This window comes from Pseudophryne corroboree, chromosome 6 (genome assembly GCF_028390025.1).
Source record: "Pseudophryne corroboree isolate aPseCor3 chromosome 6, aPseCor3.hap2, whole genome shotgun sequence".
Taxonomy (NCBI): domain Eukaryota; kingdom Metazoa; phylum Chordata; class Amphibia; order Anura; family Myobatrachidae; genus Pseudophryne; species Pseudophryne corroboree.
In genome coordinates, this window is record NC_086449.1 from 409,305,441 (window position 1) to 409,326,735 (window position 21,295).

Genomic DNA, 21,295 nt, shown 5'->3' on the forward strand with positions numbered 1-21,295 from the left:
GTAGGAAATGCGCATTTGCGGTGGACGCATTGCGCATGCGCGTCGTCGCCGGGCAGAGACGCAGTCTGCGGGAAAAGTGATCGCAGCGGCAATCGCAAGGAGACGGACAGACAGGAGGCGTTCCGGGGCAGATACTCACCGTTTTCCAGGCGTGGTGAGGCAAACGCAGGCGGATCCAGGCGTTTGGAGGGCGAGTGTCTGATGTCAATTCCGGGACCTTCGTCGCTGGATCCGTCGCACAGGGTAAGTAACTAGTACAGGGTAAGTAAATACCCTGGTCTAGTTTTGCATGAAACTTTTTTTAGCATAGCATGGCTGCACAAGTGATCGCAGCCCTGCTATGCTAAAATACACTCCCCCATAGGCGGCATCAAGTTGATCGCACGAACAGCAAAAAGTTGCTACGTGCGATCAACTCGGAATTACCACCTTTAAGTATTGCAAAGGTCTTAAGCTTCTCTTGAGTGTCCAGCAGAATGAAGGTATCTCCATCTTGTTGGTATTTTGTAAAGTCAAGACATAACCAGTCCTTATAAAATAAAAGTAAAAGTGTAACAGACTAAAAAAAAATGAACTTTGGTAAGCTTTAAACGAGGGAGCTAGGTTGTAACTGGATAGAATAGTGTTCCTCAATGGATTCAGAAAAAAAAATGTAACTCCAATTTTATCCATCATCCTGTTACACACCAAACTCTGGGAACATCACAACCTGCCCCATAACATGAGTATGCTCACGGAGTTGCTGTGTACAGCTCCTTATACATTGACTCGCCCGCTATGATGAGGTTTTGTTTTTTTAAAAACAAGATTGAATAGAAGCGCCTTCCTGTGGCTGATCGAATTACTTCTGTGGCTAGTAATATGTGATTGGCCAGACATACGACTGAGCCTTTCCGGGACCTCTAAAACCCATCAGGGAGGAACTCTAAAAAGATTGACTGTGTCCTTGATTCATACTAAACACACACAGGAATCTGAAATGGAACTGAATCACTGATCCCAATTGATAAAATCTTCCAATGAGAGGACAGAATACTGTACTTAGCATTCAAACTTTTAAGCAGAGTCCTCTCTTTTGTCCTCCACCAGGAGCTAAGAATTACTTTCTTGAGCCTGACCTCTGTTTGCCGACAGAACTGAAACCATGGGGGTAATTCCAAGTTGATCGCAGCAGGATTTTTGATAGCAATTGGGCAAAACCATGTGCACTGCAGGGGAGGCAGATATAACATGTGCAGAAAGAGTTAGATTTGGGTGGGTTATTTTATTTCTGTGTAGGGTAAATACTGGCTGCTTTATTTTTACACTGCAAATTAGATTGCAGATTGAACACACCTCACCCAAATCTAACTCTCTCTGCAAATGTTATATCTGCCCCCCCTGCAGTGCACATGGTTTTGCCCAACTGCTAAAAAAATTTCCTGCTGCGATCAACTTGGAATTACCCCCCATATACATTTTACAGATTTACCAGTAGGGACTGTTTCTGGCTGTAACCCAGGTAATAAACTTGCCTAACTCTGTCTTTCTTAGGTTATGCCTTAGTAGGCCCAAAGACTGCATTGTTTTTGTTTAATCAGTGTCAGCCTTCAAAACCTTAATGTGGTGATAAAGGCCAAAACTAGAATATTGCACGTGCTATTTTTAGCATTTTAATGTGTTTCCCAATACTATGTATTAAATGCATCATACCACAAATATAGGTTTAAGCAAAATGATAATAATAACAACACATATCTCAACATGTCAAATCATATGAATAAAAATGGCCAAGACTATTTTCTCCTTCGTCCTAGAGGATGCTGGGGACTCCAAAAGGACCATGGGGTATAGACGGAATCCGCAGGAGACATGGGCACTTTAAGACTTTAAATGGGTGTGAACTGGCTCCTCCCTCTATGCCCCTCCTCCAGACCTCAGTTAGATTCTGTGCCCAGAGTCACACACCAGGGGAGCTCTACTGAGTTTCTCTAAAAAGACTTTTGTTAGGTTTTTTATTTTCAGGGAGCGCTGCTGGCAACAGGCTCCCTGCATCGTGGGACTGAGGGGAGAGAAGCAGACCTACTTCTGTGAGTTGAAAGGCTCTGCTTCTTAGGCTACTAGACACCATTAGCTCCAGAGGGACTGATCACTTGGGTCACAAGCTGCTCGTTCCCGGAGCCGCGCCGCCGCCCCCCTCACAGAGCCTGAAGAAAGAAGACAGGTGAGTAACCGAAGCAAAGAAGACTCCAGTCTTCCTGAGATACCGCGCAGCGGTCGCGCTGCGCGCCATTGCTCCCGCACACACAGGCACTACATGGATGCAGGGGGGGCGCCCTGGACAGCAATAAAAACCTCAAAAATAAGGACTGGCATGTATATACAGTGCGGAGGCACTGTTAGGAGACCCCCCGCCAGTATAAAAAAAATGCGGGACATAAGCGCGCCATGTAGGGGGCGGGGCTTCGTCCTCCAGCTCTGACCAGCGCCATTTTCTCTCCACAGGTTACTACAGAGACGCTGCTCCTGGCCCTTCACTGCTGTCACAAGTAACGGTGTTAAAAACAAGGGGGGGGGGACGACAATTTGGTGTTGGTTATTATTATTATTATTATAAAACAGCGCTTATAGGTCTGGGGCATTGTTTCATTCTTCAGACCAGTGGGGCGCTGGGTGTGAGCTGGCAAACTCCCTCTCTGTCTCTCTGAAAGGCCTTACTGTGGGTCTGTCCCCTTTAGCCCAGTGTGTTTGGGGGTGTCGGTACGCGTGTGTCGGCATGTCAGAAGCTGAATGCTCTTCCCAGGAGGAGGCTCGCGTGGGGGCTGAACAATGAGGGAGTGACTCCGTCGGCACCGCCGACTGCTGATTGGGTTGAGATGTGGAATGTTTTAAATAAAAGTGTGGCATTGTTGCATAAGAGGTTGGACAAATCGGAGTCTCAGAACCAAGCATGGAGACAATCCATGGGAGAGGTGGTGCCACACACTCAGTCCCCCTCGGGGTCCCAAAAACGTTCATTTACCCAGATAGCAGACACTGATACCGACACGGATTCTGACTCCAGTGTCGACTATAATGATGAAAAGTTGCATCCTAGGGTGGCTAAGAGTATTCAATACATGATTGTGGCGATAAAAGACGTGTTACATATCACGGAAGACCCTGCTGTCCCTGAGACAAGGATCTGTATGTTTAAGGGGAAGAAACCGGAGGTAACGTTTCCTCGCTCTCATGAACTGAACGCTCTTTTTGAAAGGGCCTGGAAAACTCCAGACAAGAGGTGGCAGATTCCCAGGAGAATTGCTATGGCATATCCGTTTCCTTCTCAAGACAGGGTTAGGGGGGAGTCAACACCCACGGTAGACAAAGCTCTAGCGCGATTGTCTAAGAAGGTGGCGCTACCGTCCCCTGAAATGGCGGCCCTTAAGGATCCTGCTGATCGTAGGCAGGAAGCTACCTTGAAATCTATTTATGTCACGACGGGGACGCTGCTCAGGCCGGCCGTGGCATCGGTTGGGTGAGTATCGCGATTGAAAAGTGGGCAGATACCTTGTCATCTGAAATGGACACCCTGGATAGGGATGGCATGCTTTTGACACTAGGTCATATCAGAGATGCTGCAGTCTATCTAAAGGAGACTGCGAGAGATATTGGCCTCTTGGGATCAAGGGCCAATGCCATGGCAATCTCGGCTAGGAGGGCATTGTGGACTCATCAATGGAATGGTGATGCGGATTCTAAGAAGGCTATGGAGGTTCTGCCCTATAAGGGTGGAGTTTTGTTTGGTGAAGGCCTCGCGGACCTGGTTTCTACAGCTACTGCGGGTAAGTCCTCTTTTCTGCCTTTTGTTCCTCCACAGCAAAAGAAAACGCCTCAATACCAGATGCAGTCCTTTCGGTCGCAGAAATTCCGGAAAGGACGTGGGTCATCCTTCCTTGCGGCAAGAGGTAAGGGAAAAGGAAAAAGATCGCCGGCTGTGGCAGGCTCCCAGGAGCAGAAGTCCTCCCCGGCTTCTGCCAAGTCCACCGCATGACGCTGGGGCTCCCCTGCGGGAGTCCGCACCGGTGGGGGCGCGTCTTCAGTCAGCTCTGGGTTCTCTCAGGCCTGGATCCTTGTGTCACACGCCAGGGGCAGCGGCCGCCGCGCTTACCCCTGCGTGGCTGCTGGTCCGTTTGGCGGTCCCCGCCTTCGGCGGTCCTCGGGTGCTGGCGCGGCTCCTGCCGGTTTCCCGGAGCGTGGGCACGGCCATGACAGCCGGCGTCACGTGGGCGGGGAGCAGGTGACGTCACTAACCCGCTTCACCAATCCAGTAGAGGCGGGAGATTCAAAACCAGACACCGGGCAGAGCCTCGGCGCCTGAGTATCATCTCTTTTCTGAAGTGGATGCCAGAGCTCCCGTACGCAGTGTGTTCCAGTGCTTCTAGCATCCAGGGTGCCTTCCTGCAGCACAGTCTCAAGTGATCCGAGCAATTAGTGTGTTCCTCTGCAGTACAGTTGCCAGCGCTCCCTGGATTCAGCATGGCCTGCGGGCTGAACCAACTTTAGTGTTTCCAGCGTTCAGTGTCTTTAAACATCGCTCACAAATTCTTCAGTGTCATTCACCATCGCTCACAAGTTCTTCATTCATCAGTGTCTTTAAACATCGCACACAAATTCTTCAGTGTCTTTCATCATCGCTCACAAGTTCTTCATTCATCAGTGTCTTCAAAACATCGCTCACAAATTCTTCAGTGTCTTTCATCATCGCTCACAAGTTCTTCAATCATCAGTGTCTTTGAACATCGCTCACAAATTCTTCAGTGTCTTTCACCATCGCTCACAAGTTCTTCATTGATCAGTGCCTTTAAACATTGCTCACAAATTCTCCAGTAGCCTTTGACATTGCCCACAAGTTCTCTTTCTTTCATGTGTCGCTGTATTGCTCCCTTCCCATAATAAAGTTCCTCAGCATTTTTTCACCAATTCTAACTATCAGAGTCTTGTATGAGGAAAACCTATATCCGACCATCTCTGCTCTGACCCAGCTGTGGTTCCTTTTCCCGACCATCGGAAGAACCCCCGAGTCCAAACATCCCCAACCCAGGTCAGTGACAGTATACTCAGGCCACATGGACCCGGGGAATCGGAACCCAGAGGCAAGCGCCATCCAGGACCTGGTTTCCCGAGTTCAAAGTCAGGAGGCGGCACAGAGCCAGGTGATGCAGTATCTCCAGGAGTTATCCGGCCGGCTGGATCAAATTCATGCTTCTCTGGCTTCAGTAGTTCCGGCTCCAGCTCCAGTACCCGCTCCTGTGGTTGTCCCTAGTAATGTTCAATCTCTGGAACCAGGTCACGCCTTCAGCTTCCCACTCCTTCTCGCTATAATGGGAATCCAAAGAATTGCCGTGGTTTTCTCAACCAATGCGAGGTACATTTTGAACTTCTCTCACACAACTTCCCCACAGATCGGTCCAAGGTGGCGTACATTATTTCCTTGCTTGAAGGTTCAGCGTTGGATTGGGTGTCTCCGTTATGGGAGCGGTCTGACCCGTTCGTTTCCAGTTACACCAATTTCATCACGTCATTCCGAAGGATCTTCGATGAGCCCGGCAGAACGACCGCTGCTTCTTCGGACTTGCTCCGAGTCCGACAAGGCTCCCGTTCAGTGGGACAGTATGTGATTCATTTCCAAACCATAGCCTCAGAACTGCACTGGAATAATGATGCTCTCCGGGCCGCTTTCTGGAATGGGCTCTCCGACCATCTAAAAGACGAACTGATCACTAGGGATCTGCCAGATTCCTTAGAACAGTTGATCTCACTCTGTGTAAAGGTGGATCTTCGTATGCAGGAACGAGGTGGCGAACGTAATTGGTCAGAACGATCCAGATTCCGGTCTCTCCCGTCTAAGCAAACGGTTACCCCAAGTCCAGACGAACCTATGCAAATTAATCGATCTCGGCTGTCCCCGGAAGAACGACAGCGCCGTCGTGAGGGTAGACTCTGCCTCTACTGTTGAGCTGCAGTTCACTTTCTCAAGTTTTGTAAGTCCCGTCCGGGAAACGGGCAGTCCTAGCTTGTTCCGGAGGAGTCGAGTTAGGGGTTACATCTAAACCTTCTTCGACAGTGGACTGTTTACTCTCCGTGTCTCTGTTTTCTGGGTCTATAGCCAAACCTGTTAAGGCTCTGCTGGACTCTGGGGCTGCAGGGAATTTTGTTTCTCTTTCTTGTGTCCAAAAACTGGGTTTACAGTTACAGTCCGTCGAACGACCTATTACGTTGACTGCTATCAATGGTACCCAAATTTCTAATGGTCTTATTTCAAGTCACACAGTGCCAATCAAGCTGCAGGTTGGAGCTCTGCATCAAGAACATCTGGAGTTCCTAGTTATTCGGGAGATGCCTCACGATCTGGTTCTTGGTCTTCCTTGGCTTAAAGTACACAACCCTCACGTCGACTGGAAGTCGTCACAAATAGTATCCTGGAGTTCATTTTGTCATTCTAATTGTCTCACTCCTGTCTACCCGCTCCGTGTATCTTCCAAGTCGGATGAGGAGCTCATTCCGGAGGCCTATCGGGAGTTCACAGACGTGTTTTCGGAACAGGCGGCCGATCAGTTACCACCCCATAGACCCTGGGACTGTCCCATTGAGCTCATCCCAGGGAAAATGCCACCCCGGGGACGCACTTATCCCTTATCATTACCCGAGACCCAAGCCATGTCGGACTATATCAAGTCTAATCTACAGAAAGGATTCATTCGCCCCTCTACCTCCCCGGCGGGAGCAGGCTTCTTTTTTGTGAAGAAGGACGGAGGGTTGAGACCATGTATAGACTACCGCGGCTTAAATGATATCACCATTAACAACAAATATCCTTTGCCGCTCATCACGGAGCTATTTGATAGGGTTCGCGGAGCCCATGTCTTCACCAAGCTCGACTTAAGGGGGGCCTATAATTTGATACGTATTCGACAGGGGGACGAATGGAAGACGGCCTTCAATACCAGGGACGGGCATTACGAATATCTGGTAATGCCGTTTGGCCTCAGCAATGCCCCTGCCGTCTTCCAAGGATTTGTGAATGAAATCTTCCGAGATATGTTATACCTAAGGGTAGTGGTATACTTGGATGACATTCTGATATTTTCTAAGAATCTCACAGAGCACAGAGTTCAGGTCAAGGAGGTACTACTTCTTCTTCTTCTTCGAAGGAATCATCTCTACAGTCTCCAAATGTACCTTTGAGGTTCCTTCAATTCCATTTCTTGGTTACATCATCTCAGGTACGGAGCTTCGCATGGATCTGGAAAAACTTACTGCTATTCGGGACTGGACTCAGCCTCTTTCCTTGAAAGCGGTACAAAGATTTCTGGGTTTTGCGAATTACTACCGGAAATTCATAAAGGGATTCTCTACCATTGTGGCACCTATTACTGCCCTAACCAAAAAGGGGTCTGACCCAAGTCACTGGTCTTCTGAAGCTGTAGCAGCGTTCGTCCGGTTGAAAGCAGCCTTTATGTCCGCTCCGGTACTCCAGCAACCGAATTCTTCAAAACCATTCTCCTTGGAGGTCGATGCTTCCTCAGTAGGTATCTGTGCCGTGCTTTCACAGTACTCCTCTGACGGGAAGTTACATCCATGTGGTTTCCATTCTCGCAAGTTCTCCCCTGCTGAACGAAACTACACCATCGGAGACCAGGAACTCTTGGCAATAAAATCTGCCCTGGAAGAATGGAGATATCTATTGGAAGGTGCTAAACACCTAATTACGATTTACACCGATCACAAGAACTTGCTGTATCTCAAGACAGCCCAGTGCTTGAATCCCCGTCAAGCTAGATGGGCGCTCTTCTTCACTCGATTCTCGTTCGTCATTAAGTACCGGGCCGGGACTTTTAACACCTAGGCTGATACTCTATCTCGTTCCTTAACGGCTTCGGATGAGGAGAATTCCGTTGGAAAGGCTTTGATTCTCAGTCCAGTTTCTATTTCGGCAGCTCCCACCGCTTTGGGTCCTCCTCCTGGGTGAATGTCTGTACCAGCTAAATTTCGACCGAAGTTGCTGCAGTGGGCTCATACCTCCAAGTTTTCCGGTCATCCTGGAGTTCAAAAAATGTGGGAGTTTCTACGAAGGTCATACTGGTGGGACACTATGAAGAAGGACATACAAGATTATGTCAACTCATGTCCTCAATGTGCTCAGCACAAAATTCTTCGTCTGCCTCCTGCGGGGTTGCTTCATCCACTGTCCATTCCTAAGAGGCATTGGACCCAGAGGCCTTGGACCCATATTCTATGGACTTTGTCACCGAATTGCCCCTCTCCAAGGGTCCCAATACCGTCTAGGTGATTATTGACCGCTTTTCTAAGATGGCACATTTTGTTCCTTTGACCGAGTTACCGTCAGCTCCCAAATTGCCTTTATTATTTATCCGTGAACATTTCCGCAGGAAATAGTCTCTGATCGGGGGGTGCAGTTCACTGCAAGATTCTGGAGGGCCCTCTGTTCAGCCTTACAAACAAAACTTAAGTTTTCATCTGCCTACCATCCTCAGACCAATGGGCAAACTGAACGCGTCAATCAAGATTTAGAGACTTTTCTCTGCGTTTATCTCTCTCCTTCGCAAGATGATTGGGTGGAACTGTTGCCCTGGGCCGAGTTTGCCCATAATCATTTGTACCACTCTTCCACTGGTGAGTCCCCATTCTTCATTAATTATGGATTCCATCCTCAAGTTCCAGAATTACCCGTCTGTCCTCCGGAAGATGTTCCTGCGGCAGCCTCTACTCTTCGCACTTCAGTCAAATCTGGAGTAGGGTTCACGTTAACCTCAAGAAAATCTCCGGCCGCTACAAATTCTTTGCGGATAGGAAGCGACGGGCAGCTCCCCAATACAAAGTTGGTGATAGAGTATGGCTCTCTACCCGCAATCTCAGTTTAAGAGTGCCCGCTATGAAGTTTGCCCCGAGGTTCATTGGTCCTTATCCCGTGTTGCAAGTTCTGAACCCGGTTGTCTGCAAATTGGGTTTGCCTTCCCACTTTCGGGTACCAAATTCCTTCCATGTTTCTCTCCTTCGTCCCCTTATTTTAAATCGGTTCCATTCAGAGTCCCCTAGGCCAACCTCTGTAGAGACTGAAGCCGGAACGGAATTTGAAATCAAAGCTATTCTTGACTCACGTTATCTTCACAAGAATCTGCAGTACTTGGTAGAATGGAAAGGTTATGGCCCTGAGGAGAGGAGCTGGGTCAAAGCTACTGAAGTTACGGCTCCTCGACTGGTGCGGATCTTCCATTCCAGACATCCAACAAAGCCCGGGAAGTGTCCAGGGGCCACTCCTGGAGGAGAAGGTACTGTCACACGCCGGGGGCAGCGGCCGCCGCGCTTACCCCTGCGTGGCTGCTGGTCCGTTTGGCGGTCCCCGCCTTCGGCGGTCCTCGGGTCCCGGCGTCTGGCTGGCGCGGCTCCCGGCGGTTTCCCGGAGCGTGGGCGCCGCCATGACAGCCGGCGTCACGTGGAAGGGGAGCAGGCGACGTCACTAACCCGCTTCACCAATCCAGTAGAGGCGGGAGATTCAAAACCAGACGCCGGGCAGAGCCTCGACGCCTGAGTATTGTCTCTTTTCTGAAGTGGATGCCAGAGCTCCCGTACGCAGTGTGTTCCCCAGCAGCTATACTCCAGTGCTTCTAGCATTCAGGGTGCCTTCCTGCAGCACAGTCTCCAGTGATCCGAGCAACTAGTGTGTTCCTCTGCAGTACAGTTGCCAGCGCTCCCTGGATTCAGCATGGCCTGCGGGCTGAACCAACTTTAGTGTTTCCAGCGTTCAGTGTCTTTAAACATCGCTCACAAATTCTTCAGTGTCATTCACCATCGCTCACAAGTTCTTCATTCATCAGTGTCTTCAAAACATCGCTCACAAATTCTTCAGTGTCTTTCATCATCGCTCACAAGTTCTTCATTCATCAGTGTCTTTAAACATCGCTCACAAATTCTTCAGTGTCTTTCATCATCGCTCACAAGTTCTTCATTCATCAGTGTCTTTAAACATCGCTCACAAATTCTTCAGTGTCTTTCATCATCGCTCACAAGTTCTTCATTCATCAGTGTCTTTAAACATCGCTCACAAATTCTTCAGTGTCTTTCATCATCGCTCACAAGTTCTTCATTCATCAGTGTCTTCAAAACATCGCTCACAAATTCTTCAGTATCTTTCACCATCGCTCACAAATTCTTCATTGATCAGTGCCTTTAAACATTGCTCACAAATTCTCCAGTAGCCTTTGACATTGCCCACAAGTTCTCTTTCTTTCATGTGTCGCTGTATTGCTCCCTTCCCATAATAAAGTTCCTCAGCATTCCCATAATAAAGTTCCTCAGCATTTTTTCACCAATCCTAACTATCAGAGTCTTGTATGAGGAAAACCTATATCCAACCATCTCTGCTCCGACCCAGCTGTGGTTCCTCTTCCCGACCATCGGAAGAACCCCCGAGTCCACAACATCCCCAACCCAGGTCAGTGACACCTTGGGTGCTGGAAATTGTAACCCAAGGATACAAACTGGAGTTTCAAGACGTGCCTCCACACCGATTTTTCAAATCGGCCTTGCCAGTTTCTCTTCCGGAAAGAGAGGTAGTGTGTGCGGCAATACAAAAGCTGTGTCAGCAGCAAGTCATTGTCGAGGTACCCCTGTCACAACGGGGAGAAGGGTTTTATTCAAGCCTGTTTGTGGTCCCGAAGCCGGATGGCTCGTCAGACCGATTCTGAACTTAAAATCCCTCAATCTATATTTGAAAATTTTCAAATTCAAGATGTAATCTCTCCGAGCAGTGATCTCCAGTCTGGAGGGGGGGCATTTTATGGTGTCTGTCGACAGAAAGGATGCTTACCTACATATCCCCATTTCTCCTCCTCATCAGGCGTAACTGATGTTCGCTGTTCGGGATTGTCACTACCAATTTCAGACGTTGCCGTTTGGTCTTTCCACGGCCCCGAGGATTTTCACCAAGGTACTGGCGGAAATTATGGTGCTCCTGCGCAAGCAAGGGGTCACAGTTATCCCATACTTGGACAATCTCCTGATAAAGGCGAGATCACAGGAGCAGTTAAGAGAAAACATTGCACTCTCCCTGACGGTTCTGCAGCAACATGGCTGGCTCCTAAATTTGCCAAAGTCACAGTTGATTCCGACAACACGGCTGTCGTTCTTGGGCATGATTCTGGACACGGATCTACAGAGAGTTTTTCTCCCGTTGGAAAAAGCTCTGGAAATCCAGAACATGGTCAAGGAACTTCTGAAACCGGCAAGAGTGTCGATTCATCAATGCACTCGAGTGCTGGGGAAAATGGTGGTGGCCTACGAGGCCATTCTGTTTGGCAGGTTTCATGCCAGGACTTTTTAGTGGGACCTGTTGGACAAGTGGTCCGGGTCCCATCTACACATGCACCGGAGGATAAGCCTATCCCCCAGGGCCAGGATTTCTCTCCTGTGGTGGCTCCAAAGTTCTCACCTTCTAGAGGGTCGCAGGTTCGGGATCCAGGATTGGGTCCTGGTAACCACGGATGCGAGTCTCCGAGGTTGGGGAGCAGTCACACAGGGGGAAAATTTCCAGGGAAAATGGTCAAGCCAAGAAGCTTGTCTGCACATAAACATTCTGGAATTAAGGGCCATTTACAACGGCCTCCTACAAGCAGAACATCTCCTTCGCAGCCTACCCGTCCTGATTCAGTCGTAACAACATAACAGCGGTGGCGCACATAAACTGCCAGGGCGGAACAAGGAGCAGAGCGGCGATGGCGGAGGCCACAAGGATTCTTCGCTGGCCGGAAAAACATGCAAGCGCTATGTCAGCGGTCTTCATTCCAGGCGTGGACAACTGGGAAGCAGACTTCCTCAGCAGACACGATCTCCATCCAGGAGAGCGGGGTCTTCATCAAGAGGTCTTTGCAGAAGTGACAAGTCGTTGGGGACTGCCTCAAATAGACATGATGGCATCTCGCCTCAACAAGAAGCTTCAGACATATTGCTCCAGGTCGAGGAACCCTCAAGCAATAGCAGTGGACGCACTGGTGACACCGTGGGTGTTTCAGTCGGTCTATGTGTTCCCTCCACTTCCACTCATCCCAAAGGTTAAGGATCATAAGAAGAACGAGGGTTCAGGTGATACTCGTTGTTCCAGATTGGCCACGGAGGGCCTGGTATCCGGATCTTCAGGAATTACTCATAGGAGATCCCTGGCCTCTTCCTCTGAGAGAGGATCTATTACAGCAAGGACCGTGCGTGTTCCAAGACTTACCACAGTTGCGTTTGACGGCATGGCGGTTGAACGCCAAATCCTAGCTCGATAGGGTATTCCCGGAGAGGTCATTCCGACTCTACTGAAAGCTAGGAAGGAGGTAACGGCGAAGCATTACCACCGTATTTGGAGAAAATATGTGTCTTGGTGCGAATCCAAGAAGGCGCCTACGAAAGAATTTCAGCTGGGTCGTTTTCTCCATTTTTTGCAAGCAGGTGTGAATGCGGGCCTAAAGTTAGTCTCCATTAAAGTACAGATTTCAGCCTTATCTATTTTCTTTCAAAAGGAATTGGCCTCGCTTCCAGAAGTACAGACTTTCGTGAAAGGGGTACTGCACATCCAACCTCCATTTGTGCCCCCGGTGGCTCAATGGGACTTTAACGTGGTGTTACGGTTCCTGACGTCACATTGGTTTGAACCTTTACAAAAGGTTGAGTTGAAATTTCTCACTTGGAAAGTGGTCATGCTATTGGCCTTGGCGTCTGCAAGGCGGGTGTCAGAGTTGGCGGCTTTGTCTCACAAAAGCCCCTACTTGGTTTTCCATGTTGATAGAGCGGAATTGAGGACTCGTCAACAATTTCTCCCAAAGGTGGTTTCTTCGTTTCACATGAACCAACCTATTGTGGTACCTGTAGCTACTGAAGCCTTGGCTGATTCTAAGTCGCTCGATGTGGTCAGAGCTTTGAAAATTTATGTAGCCAGAACGGCTCGTATTAGGAAAACAGAGGCGCTGTTTGTCCTGTATGCTTCCAACAAGGTTGGGGTTCCTGCTTCTAAGCAGACTATTGCACGCTGGATCTGTAATACGATTCAGCATGCCCATTCTGCGGCTGGATTGCCGTTACCGAATTCGGTGAAGGCCCATTCCACTAGGAAGGTGGGCTCGTCTTGGGCGGCTGCCCGGGGTGTCTCGGCATTACAACTTTGCCGAGCAGCTACTTTGTCGGGTTCAAACACTTCTGCAAAATTCTACAAGTTTGATACCCTGGCTGATGAGGACCTCATGTTTGCTCAATCAGTGCTGCATAGTCATCTGCACTCTCCCGCCCGGTCTGTAGCTTTGGTATAAACCCAATGGTCCTTTTGGAGTCCTCAGCATTCTCTAGGACGAAGGAGAAAAATAAGATTTTACTTACCGGTAAATCTATTTCTCGTAGTCCGTAGTGGATGCCTGGGACTCTGTAAGGACCATGGGGAATAGACGGGCTCCGCAGGAGACAGGGCATTTTAAGAAAGAATTTGGATACTGGTGTGCTCTGGCTCCTCCCTCTATGTCCCTCCTCCAGACCTCAGTTAGAGAAACTGTGCCCGGAAGAGCTGACAGTACAAGGAAAGGATTTTGGAATCCAGGGCAAGACTCATACCAGTCACACCAATCACACCGTATAACTTGTGATAAACTTACCCAGTTAACAGTATGAACAACAACGGAGCATCAGATCAACCCTGATGCAACCACAACATAACCCTTATTTAAGCAATAACTATATACAAGTATTGCAGAAGAAGTCCGCACTTGGGACGGGCGCCCAGCATCCACTACGGACTACGAGAAATAGATTTACCGGTAAGTAAAATCTTATTTTCTCTAACGTCCTAGTGGATGCTGGGGACTCCGTAAGGACCATGGGGATTATACCAAAGCTCCCAAACGGGCGGGAGAGTGCGGATGACTCTGCAGCACCGAATGAGCAAACACAAGGTCCTCCTCAGCCAGGGTATCAAACTTGTAAAACTTTGCAAAAGTGTTCGAACCTGACCAAGTAGCTGCTCGGCAAAGCTGTAATTCCGAGACCCCTCGGGCAGCCGCCCAAGAAGAGCCCACCTTCCTTGTGGAGTGGGCTTTTACTAATTTTGGAAGCGGCAATCCAGCCGCAGAATGAGCCTGCTGAATCGTGTTACAGATCCAGCGAGCAATAGTTTGCTTTGAAGCAGGAGCACCCAGCTTGTTGGATGCATACAGGATAAACAGCGACTCAGTTTTCCTGACTCTAGCCGTTCTGGCTACATAAACCTTCAAAGCCCTGACCACATCTAGTAACTCGGAATCCCCCAAGTCACGAGTAGCCACAGGCACCACAATAGGTTGGTTCATATGAAAAGATGACACCACTTTTGGCAGAAATTGTGGACGGGTCCGCAATTCTGCCCTGTCCATATGGAAAACCAGATAGGGGCTTTTATGTGACAAAGCCGCTAATTCTGACACACGCCTAGCTGAAGCCAAGGCTAATAGCATGACCACCTTCCACGTGAGAAATTTTAAACTCCACTGTTTTGAGCGGCTCAAACCAGTGTGACTTCAGGAAACTCAACACCACGTTAAGATCCCAAGGTGCCACTGGAGGCACAAAAGGGGGCTGAATATACAGCACTCCCTTTACAAACGTCTGAACTTCAGGTAGAGAAGCCAGTTCTTTTTGAAAGAAAATGGATAGGGCCGAAATCTGGACCTTAATGGAACCCAATTTCAGGCCCAAAGTCACTCCCGACTGTAGGAAGTGAAGTTAACGGCCCAGCTGGAATTCCTCCGTAGGAGCATTCCTGGCCTCACACCAAGCAACATATTTTCGCCATATACGGTGATAATGTTTAGCCGTCACGTCCTTCCTAGCCTTTATCAGCGTAGGAATGACCTCATCCGGAATGCCTTTTTCTGCTAGGATCCGGTGTTCAACCGCCATGCCGTCAAACGCAGCCGCGGTAAGTCTTGGAACAGACAGGGCCCCTGTTGCAACAAGTCCTGTCTTAGAGGCAGAGGCCATGGGTCCTCTGTGAGCATTTCTTGCAGATCTGGATACCAAGTCCTTCTTGGCCAATCCGGAACAATGAGTATTGTTCTCACTCCTCTTTTTCTTATGATTCTCAGCACCTTGGGTATGAGAGGAAGAGGAGGAAATACATAAATCGACTGGAACACCCACGGTGTCACTAGTGCGTCTACAGCTATCGCCTGAGGGTCTCTTGACCTGGTGCAATACCTCTGTAGCTTTTTGTTGAGGCGGGATGCCATCATGTCCACCTGTGGCAGTTCCCACCGACTTGCAATCTGCGTGAAGACTTCTTGATGAAGTCCCCACTCTCCCGGGTGGAGGTCGTGCCTGCTGAGGAAGTCTGCTTCCCAGTTGTCCACTCCCAGAATGAACACTGCTGACAGTGCTCTTACGTGATTCTCCGCCCAGCGAAGATTTCTGGTGGCTTCCGCCATCGCCACCCTGCACCTTGTGCCGCTTTGGCGGTTTACATGAGCCACTGCGGTGATGTTGTCTGACTGAATCAGCACCGATTGGTCGCGAAGCAGGGTCTTCGCTTGACTTAGGGCGTTGTATATGGCCCTTAGTTCCAGGATATTGATGTGAAGGCCAGTCTCCTGACTTGACGACAGCCCTTGGAAATTTCTTCCCTGTGTGACTGCCCCCCACGCTCGGAGGCTTGCATCCGTGGTCACCAGGACCCAGTCCTGAATGCCGAATCTGCGGCCCTCGAGAAGGTGAGCACTCTGCAGCCACCACAGGAGAGACACCCTGGCCCTGGGGGATAGGGTGATCAGCCGATACATCTGAAGATGTGATCCGGACCACTTGTCCAACAGATCCCATTGAAAGGTCCTCGGCTGGAACCTGCCAAAGGGAATGGCCTTGTATGATGCCACCATCTTTCCGAGGACTCGCGTGCAGTGATGCACCAACACCTGTTTTGGTTTTAATAGGTCTCTGACCAGTGTCATGAGCTCCTGAGCCTTCTCCATTGGGAGATAAACCCTCTTCTGGTCTGTGTCCAGAATCATGCCCAGGAAGGGCAGATGAGTCGTAGGAATCAACTGCGACTTTGGAATATTTAGAATCCAGCCGTGCTGTTGTAACACTTCCCGAGAGCGTGCTACGCTGATCAGCAACTGATCAGCGTAGCACGCCTTTATGAGGAGATCGTCCAAGTATGGGATAATTGTGACCCCTCGCCTTTATGAGGAGATCGTCCAAGTATGGGATAATTGTGACCCCTTGCTTTCGCAGGAGCACCATCATTTCTGCCATTACCTTGGTAAATATTCTCGGTGCCGTGGAGAGACCAAACGGCAACGTCTGGAATTGGTAATGACAATCCTGTACCACAAATCTGGGGTACGCCTGATGAGGTGGATAAATAGGGACATGAAGGTATGCATCCTTTATGTCCAGAGACACCATAAAATCCCCCCCTTCCAGGCTTGCGATGACCGCTCTGAGCGATTCCATCTTGAACCCTTTCAGGTATATGTTCAGGGATTTTAAATTCAATATGGGTCTGACCGAACCGTCCGGTTTCGGTACCACAAACATGGTCGAATAACAACCCTTTCCCTGTTGAAGGAGGGGAACCTTGACCACCACCTGCTGAAGATACAATTTGTGAATTGCAGCTAACACTATTTCCCTCTCTAAGGGGGAAGCTGGCAGGGCCGATTTGAGGTATCGGTGAGGGGGCATCTCTTCGAATTCCAGCTTGTATCCCTGAGACACAATCTCTAGTGCCCAGGGATCCACCTGGGAGTAAACCCACTTGTGGCTGAAATTTCGGAGAAGCGCCCCCACCGGGCCTAGCTCCGCCTGTGGAGCCCCAGTGTCATGCGGTGGATTTAGTGGAAGCCGGGGAGGACTTCTGTTCCTGGGAACTAGCTGTGTCGTGCAGCTTCTTTCCTCTGCCCCTGCCTCTGGCAAGAAAGGACGCACCTCGGACTTTCTTGCCTTTTTGTGATCGAAAGGACTGCATTTGGTAATACGGTGCTTTCTTAGGTTGTGAGGGAACATATGGCAAAAAATTTGACTTTCCAGCAGTAGCTGTGGAGACCAGGTCCGAGAGACCCTCCCCAAACAGCTCCTCACCCTTGTAAGGTAAAACCTCCATTTGCCTTTTTGAGTCGGCATCGCCTGTCCATTGCCGAGTCCACAGGACCCACTGGCAGAAATCGACATTGCATTTATTCTAGAGCCCAGAAGGCTAATGTCTCTTTGAGCATCTCTCATATATAGGACAGCGTCTTTTATATGCCCCAGGGTCATTAATATAGTATCCTTGTCCAAGGTATCAAGTTCCTTAGATAAGGTATCCGTCCATGCTGCTACAGCACTACACACCCAGGCCGACGCAATTGCTGGCCTTAGTAAGGTACCTAAATGTATATAAATGGACTTCAGGGTACCCTCTTGCTTTCTATCCGCAGCATCTTTTAGGGTGGCCGTATCCTGTGACGGCAGGGCTACCCTCTTGGATAAGCGTGTGAGAGCTTTGTCCACCCTAGAGGAGGATTCCCAGCGTAACCTGTCCGTTGGCGGGAAAGGATACGCCATAAGCATCCGTTTGGAAATCTGCAGTTTTTTATCTGGAGATTCCCAAGCCTTTTCACATAAAACTCATTTAGCTCATGTGAAGGGGGAAAGGTCACCACCTGTCTTTTTTCCCCATACATATGAACCCTCTTGTCAGGGACTGGGGTTTCCTCTGTGATGTGCAACACATCCTTTATTGCTATAATCATATAACGGATGGCTTTAGCCAATTTAGGCTGTAACTTTGCATCATCGCCATCGACACTGGAGTCAGAATCCGTGTCGATATCTGTGTCAACAATTTGGGATAGTGGGCGCCTCTGAGACCCTGACGGCCTCTGCGACATAGGATCAGGCATGGGCTGACTGTCCTAAGGTTTCAGCTTTATCCAACCTTTTATGCAAGGAATTAACATTATCATTTAAAACCTTCCACATATCCATCCAATCAGGTGTCGGCGCCGTCGGCGGCGACCCCACATTCATTTGCTCCCGCTCTGCTTCCACATAGCCTTCCTCGTCAAACATGTCGACACAAGCGTACCGACACACCACACACACACAGGGGATGCTCTTTTTGAAGACAGTTCCCCCACAAGGCCTTTTGGAGAGACAGAGAGAGAGTATGCCAGCACACACCCCAGCACTATATGTCCCAGGAATCACACAGTAACTTAGTGTTAACCCAGGATCTGCTGTATATAATGTTTTTGCGACTAATTTATGTGCCCCCCCTCTCTTTTTACCCTCTTCTACCGTGAATCTGCAGGGGAGAGCCTGGGGAGCTTCCTCTCAGCGGAGCTGTGGAGAGAAAATGGCGCTGGTGAGTGCTGAGGAAGAAGCCCCGCCCCCTCAGCGGCGGGCATCTGTCCCGCGTTTCTGTGTAAAATTATGGCGGGGGCTCATGCATATATACAGTGCCCAACTGTATATATGCCCAACTTTTGCCAAGAGGTCCTAATTGCTGCCCAGGCCCCCCCCCCACCCCCCCTACAGTGACCGGAGTATGTGGGTATAACATGTGGGAGTAATGGCGCACAGCTGCAGTGCTGTGCGCTACCTCAGTTTGAAGACTGGAGTCTTCTGCCGCCGATTTCGAAGTCTTCTTGCTTCTTTCACCCGGCTTCTGTCTGCCGGCTCTGCGAGGGGGACGGCGGCGCGGCTCCGGGATCGGACGACAAAGGGTGAGATCTTGTGTACGATCCCTCTGGAGCTAATGGTGTCCAGTAGCCTAAGAAGCAGGACCTATCTTCAGTGAGTAGGGCTGCTTCTCTCCCCTCAGTCCCACGCTGCAGAGAGTCTGTTGCCAGCAGATCTCTCTGAAAATAAAAAACCTAACAAAATACTTTCTTATAGCAAGCTCAGGAGAGCTCACTAAGTAGCACCCAGCTCGTCCGGGCACAGATTCAAACGGAGGTCTGGAGGAGGGACATAGAGGGAGGAGCCAGAGCACACCAGTATCCAAATTCTTTCTTAAAGTGCCCTGTCTCCTGCGGAGCCCGTCTATTCCCCATGGTCCTTACGGAGTCCCCAGCATCCACTAGGACGTTAGAGAAATAGGATTTTAATACCTACCGGTAAATCCTTTTCTCTTAGTCTGTAGAGGATGCTTGGCGCCTGTCCCAGAGCGGACTCTATCTGCAGTACTTGTTAACGGTTATTGCTTATGTTACACAATGGTTGTGTTTTGGTTAAGGTCAACCTGTTGCTGATCGTTTTGGTTCACGCTGTTAACTGGTTGTTGTAACAGGCCATGTTGTACGGTGTGTGGTGGTGTGAGCTGGTAGGTATCTCACCCTTAGTTTAACAAAATCCTTTTCCTCGAAATGTCCGTCTCCTCTGGGCACAGTTCCTATAACTGTGGTCTGGAGGAGGGGCATAGAGGGAGGAGCCAGTTCACACCCATTTAAAGTCTTAAAGTGCCCATGTCTCCTGCGGATCCCATCTATACCCCATGGTCCTTTTGGAGTCCCCAGCATCCTCTACGGACTAAGAGAAAGGGATTTACTGGTAGGTATTAAAATCCTATTTTCATAAAAATACAAGAGGGATACCACATGGATAAAGATAAAAAGGAGAGCTATTAGGTAAGAAAGCATTTTGATTTTACGGCTTTCCATTGCTGTGTTATGCACAGCAGACATGCTTCTACTTGGACACCTCTGTGTGCAGTACAGTATTGTTAGGTGTCCTTTGCCACTGTCTTATTCCATATGTAGTACTGAATAGAACACAGATTTTCAAATTTGGTCCGCGGGACCCAAACACTTCATAATTCCACGTCTTCTCCCAGAATCACAAGTGAAATAATTAGCTCCACCTGTGGATCTTTTAAAATGTGTCCATGAGTAATGAGTACACCTGTGCATGTGCTGGGTGACCTGTAAAACATGAACTGTGTGGGGTCCTGAGGACCAAGTTTGAGAACCACTGAAATAGAAAATGCTTTCATTGTGGTCAACTTTATGTACTCTAAAGTGCATACACACTAGACAATATTTTAAGCGATATGGACGATTCCGACGCATCAGTACGACATATTGTTTAAAATCATCCAGTGTGTACACACTATGAAATGCTGATGCGCGATCATGTGCGTTGTCAGTGTGTACCCAGCTTTTATCAATCTTTTATTAATTAACCCAGTGAAGAACAGAACAACTTAATGTTGTAGCATCAACCCTATTTAAAACATTTTTTTTCATTAAAAAAAAAAATCACTAAAACCTTCACTATAAATTCCTTTATATAAAAAGTGTACATGTAATATTCACAATTATGCAGCAAATGTAAATATTAAAGATTTCCTTAATTGTATAGTAGACTGAACGCAAACGTGTCTGGATATTGTAGACGGCTACTGATGTGTCCACTTACATCTTTGCTATTTGGGTGGAGGGGGGGGGGGGGGGGGGGGGTGTGGATGGAGTGTTTGGTGGTCTCCTTTAGCTATGTCCAGGGACACTGTGTCATATGCTGCGGAGTATATGTCCTCCCAGGATGATCCCATTCTATGTAATCGGGATAGCACTGGTTTAGAACAGATTCCAGCAAGGGAACCTGAGTGGTTTTCCTCTATCAAATCTTGGATTTCTCAGATTTCAGACAGGCTTGCAAGTAATGAATCTGCAACCCAGGTATTATAGAACTCTACGGCAGTATGGCACGATTCTGGTACCTCAAGACGCTCCGCTACATACCCCCACAAACGTGCGCTTGTTCATGTCCTGCAAGATGACACGGATACCGATTCTGACACCACAGACAATAATGGGGATGTGTTGCGGGGGTCTGCCTCTCTTGCAAAGGGGGTGCAATTGATAATAGAGGCTATCAGGGATGTGTTGAATATTAATGATACCACACCTGAGCAGGTTGAGGAGGCTTTTTTCACTGAAAATAAGAAAGCCTCGCTAACCTTCCCTGCGTCAAAGGAATTAAATGCTATATTTGAAAAAGCATGGGAAATCCATGAGAAAAAATTCCAGATCCCTAAAATGGTCCAGGTGGCGTTCCCTTTCCCTGAGGAGGATAGAAAAAAATGGGAAAACCCGCCAATTGTTGACGCATCTGTGTCCAGACTCTCAAAAAAGGTTGTTTTTCCTGTTCCGGGATCTACTGCCTTAAAGGAGCCGGCTGATTGTAAAATTGATAATACACTTAAATCAATGTACACCACTTCGGGGACCATATTACGTCCCACTATTGCTAGTGCATGGATTGCAAAAGCTAT

General features: G+C 48.8%; 1 protein-coding gene across 4 annotated transcripts in view; it reads right to left on the reverse strand.

The window, feature by feature from the left end:
* Positions 1–21,295, reverse strand: part of DMTF1 (cyclin D binding myb like transcription factor 1) — a 288,329-nt gene that overhangs the window by 545 nt on the left and 266,489 nt on the right. For 3 of the 4 annotated variants that reach the window (XM_063926917.1, XM_063926918.1, XM_063926915.1), the window contains one exon: positions 13,241–13,358. The exons of the other annotated variant lie outside the window; for it this stretch is intronic. In XM_063926917.1, coding sequence (XP_063782987.1) covers positions 13,258–13,358 — 101 coding nt within the window. In that variant the 3' untranslated portion in view covers positions 13,241–13,257. The remainder of the gene's footprint in view (positions 1–13,240; positions 13,359–21,295) is intronic. 4 annotated transcript variants of the gene reach the window in all.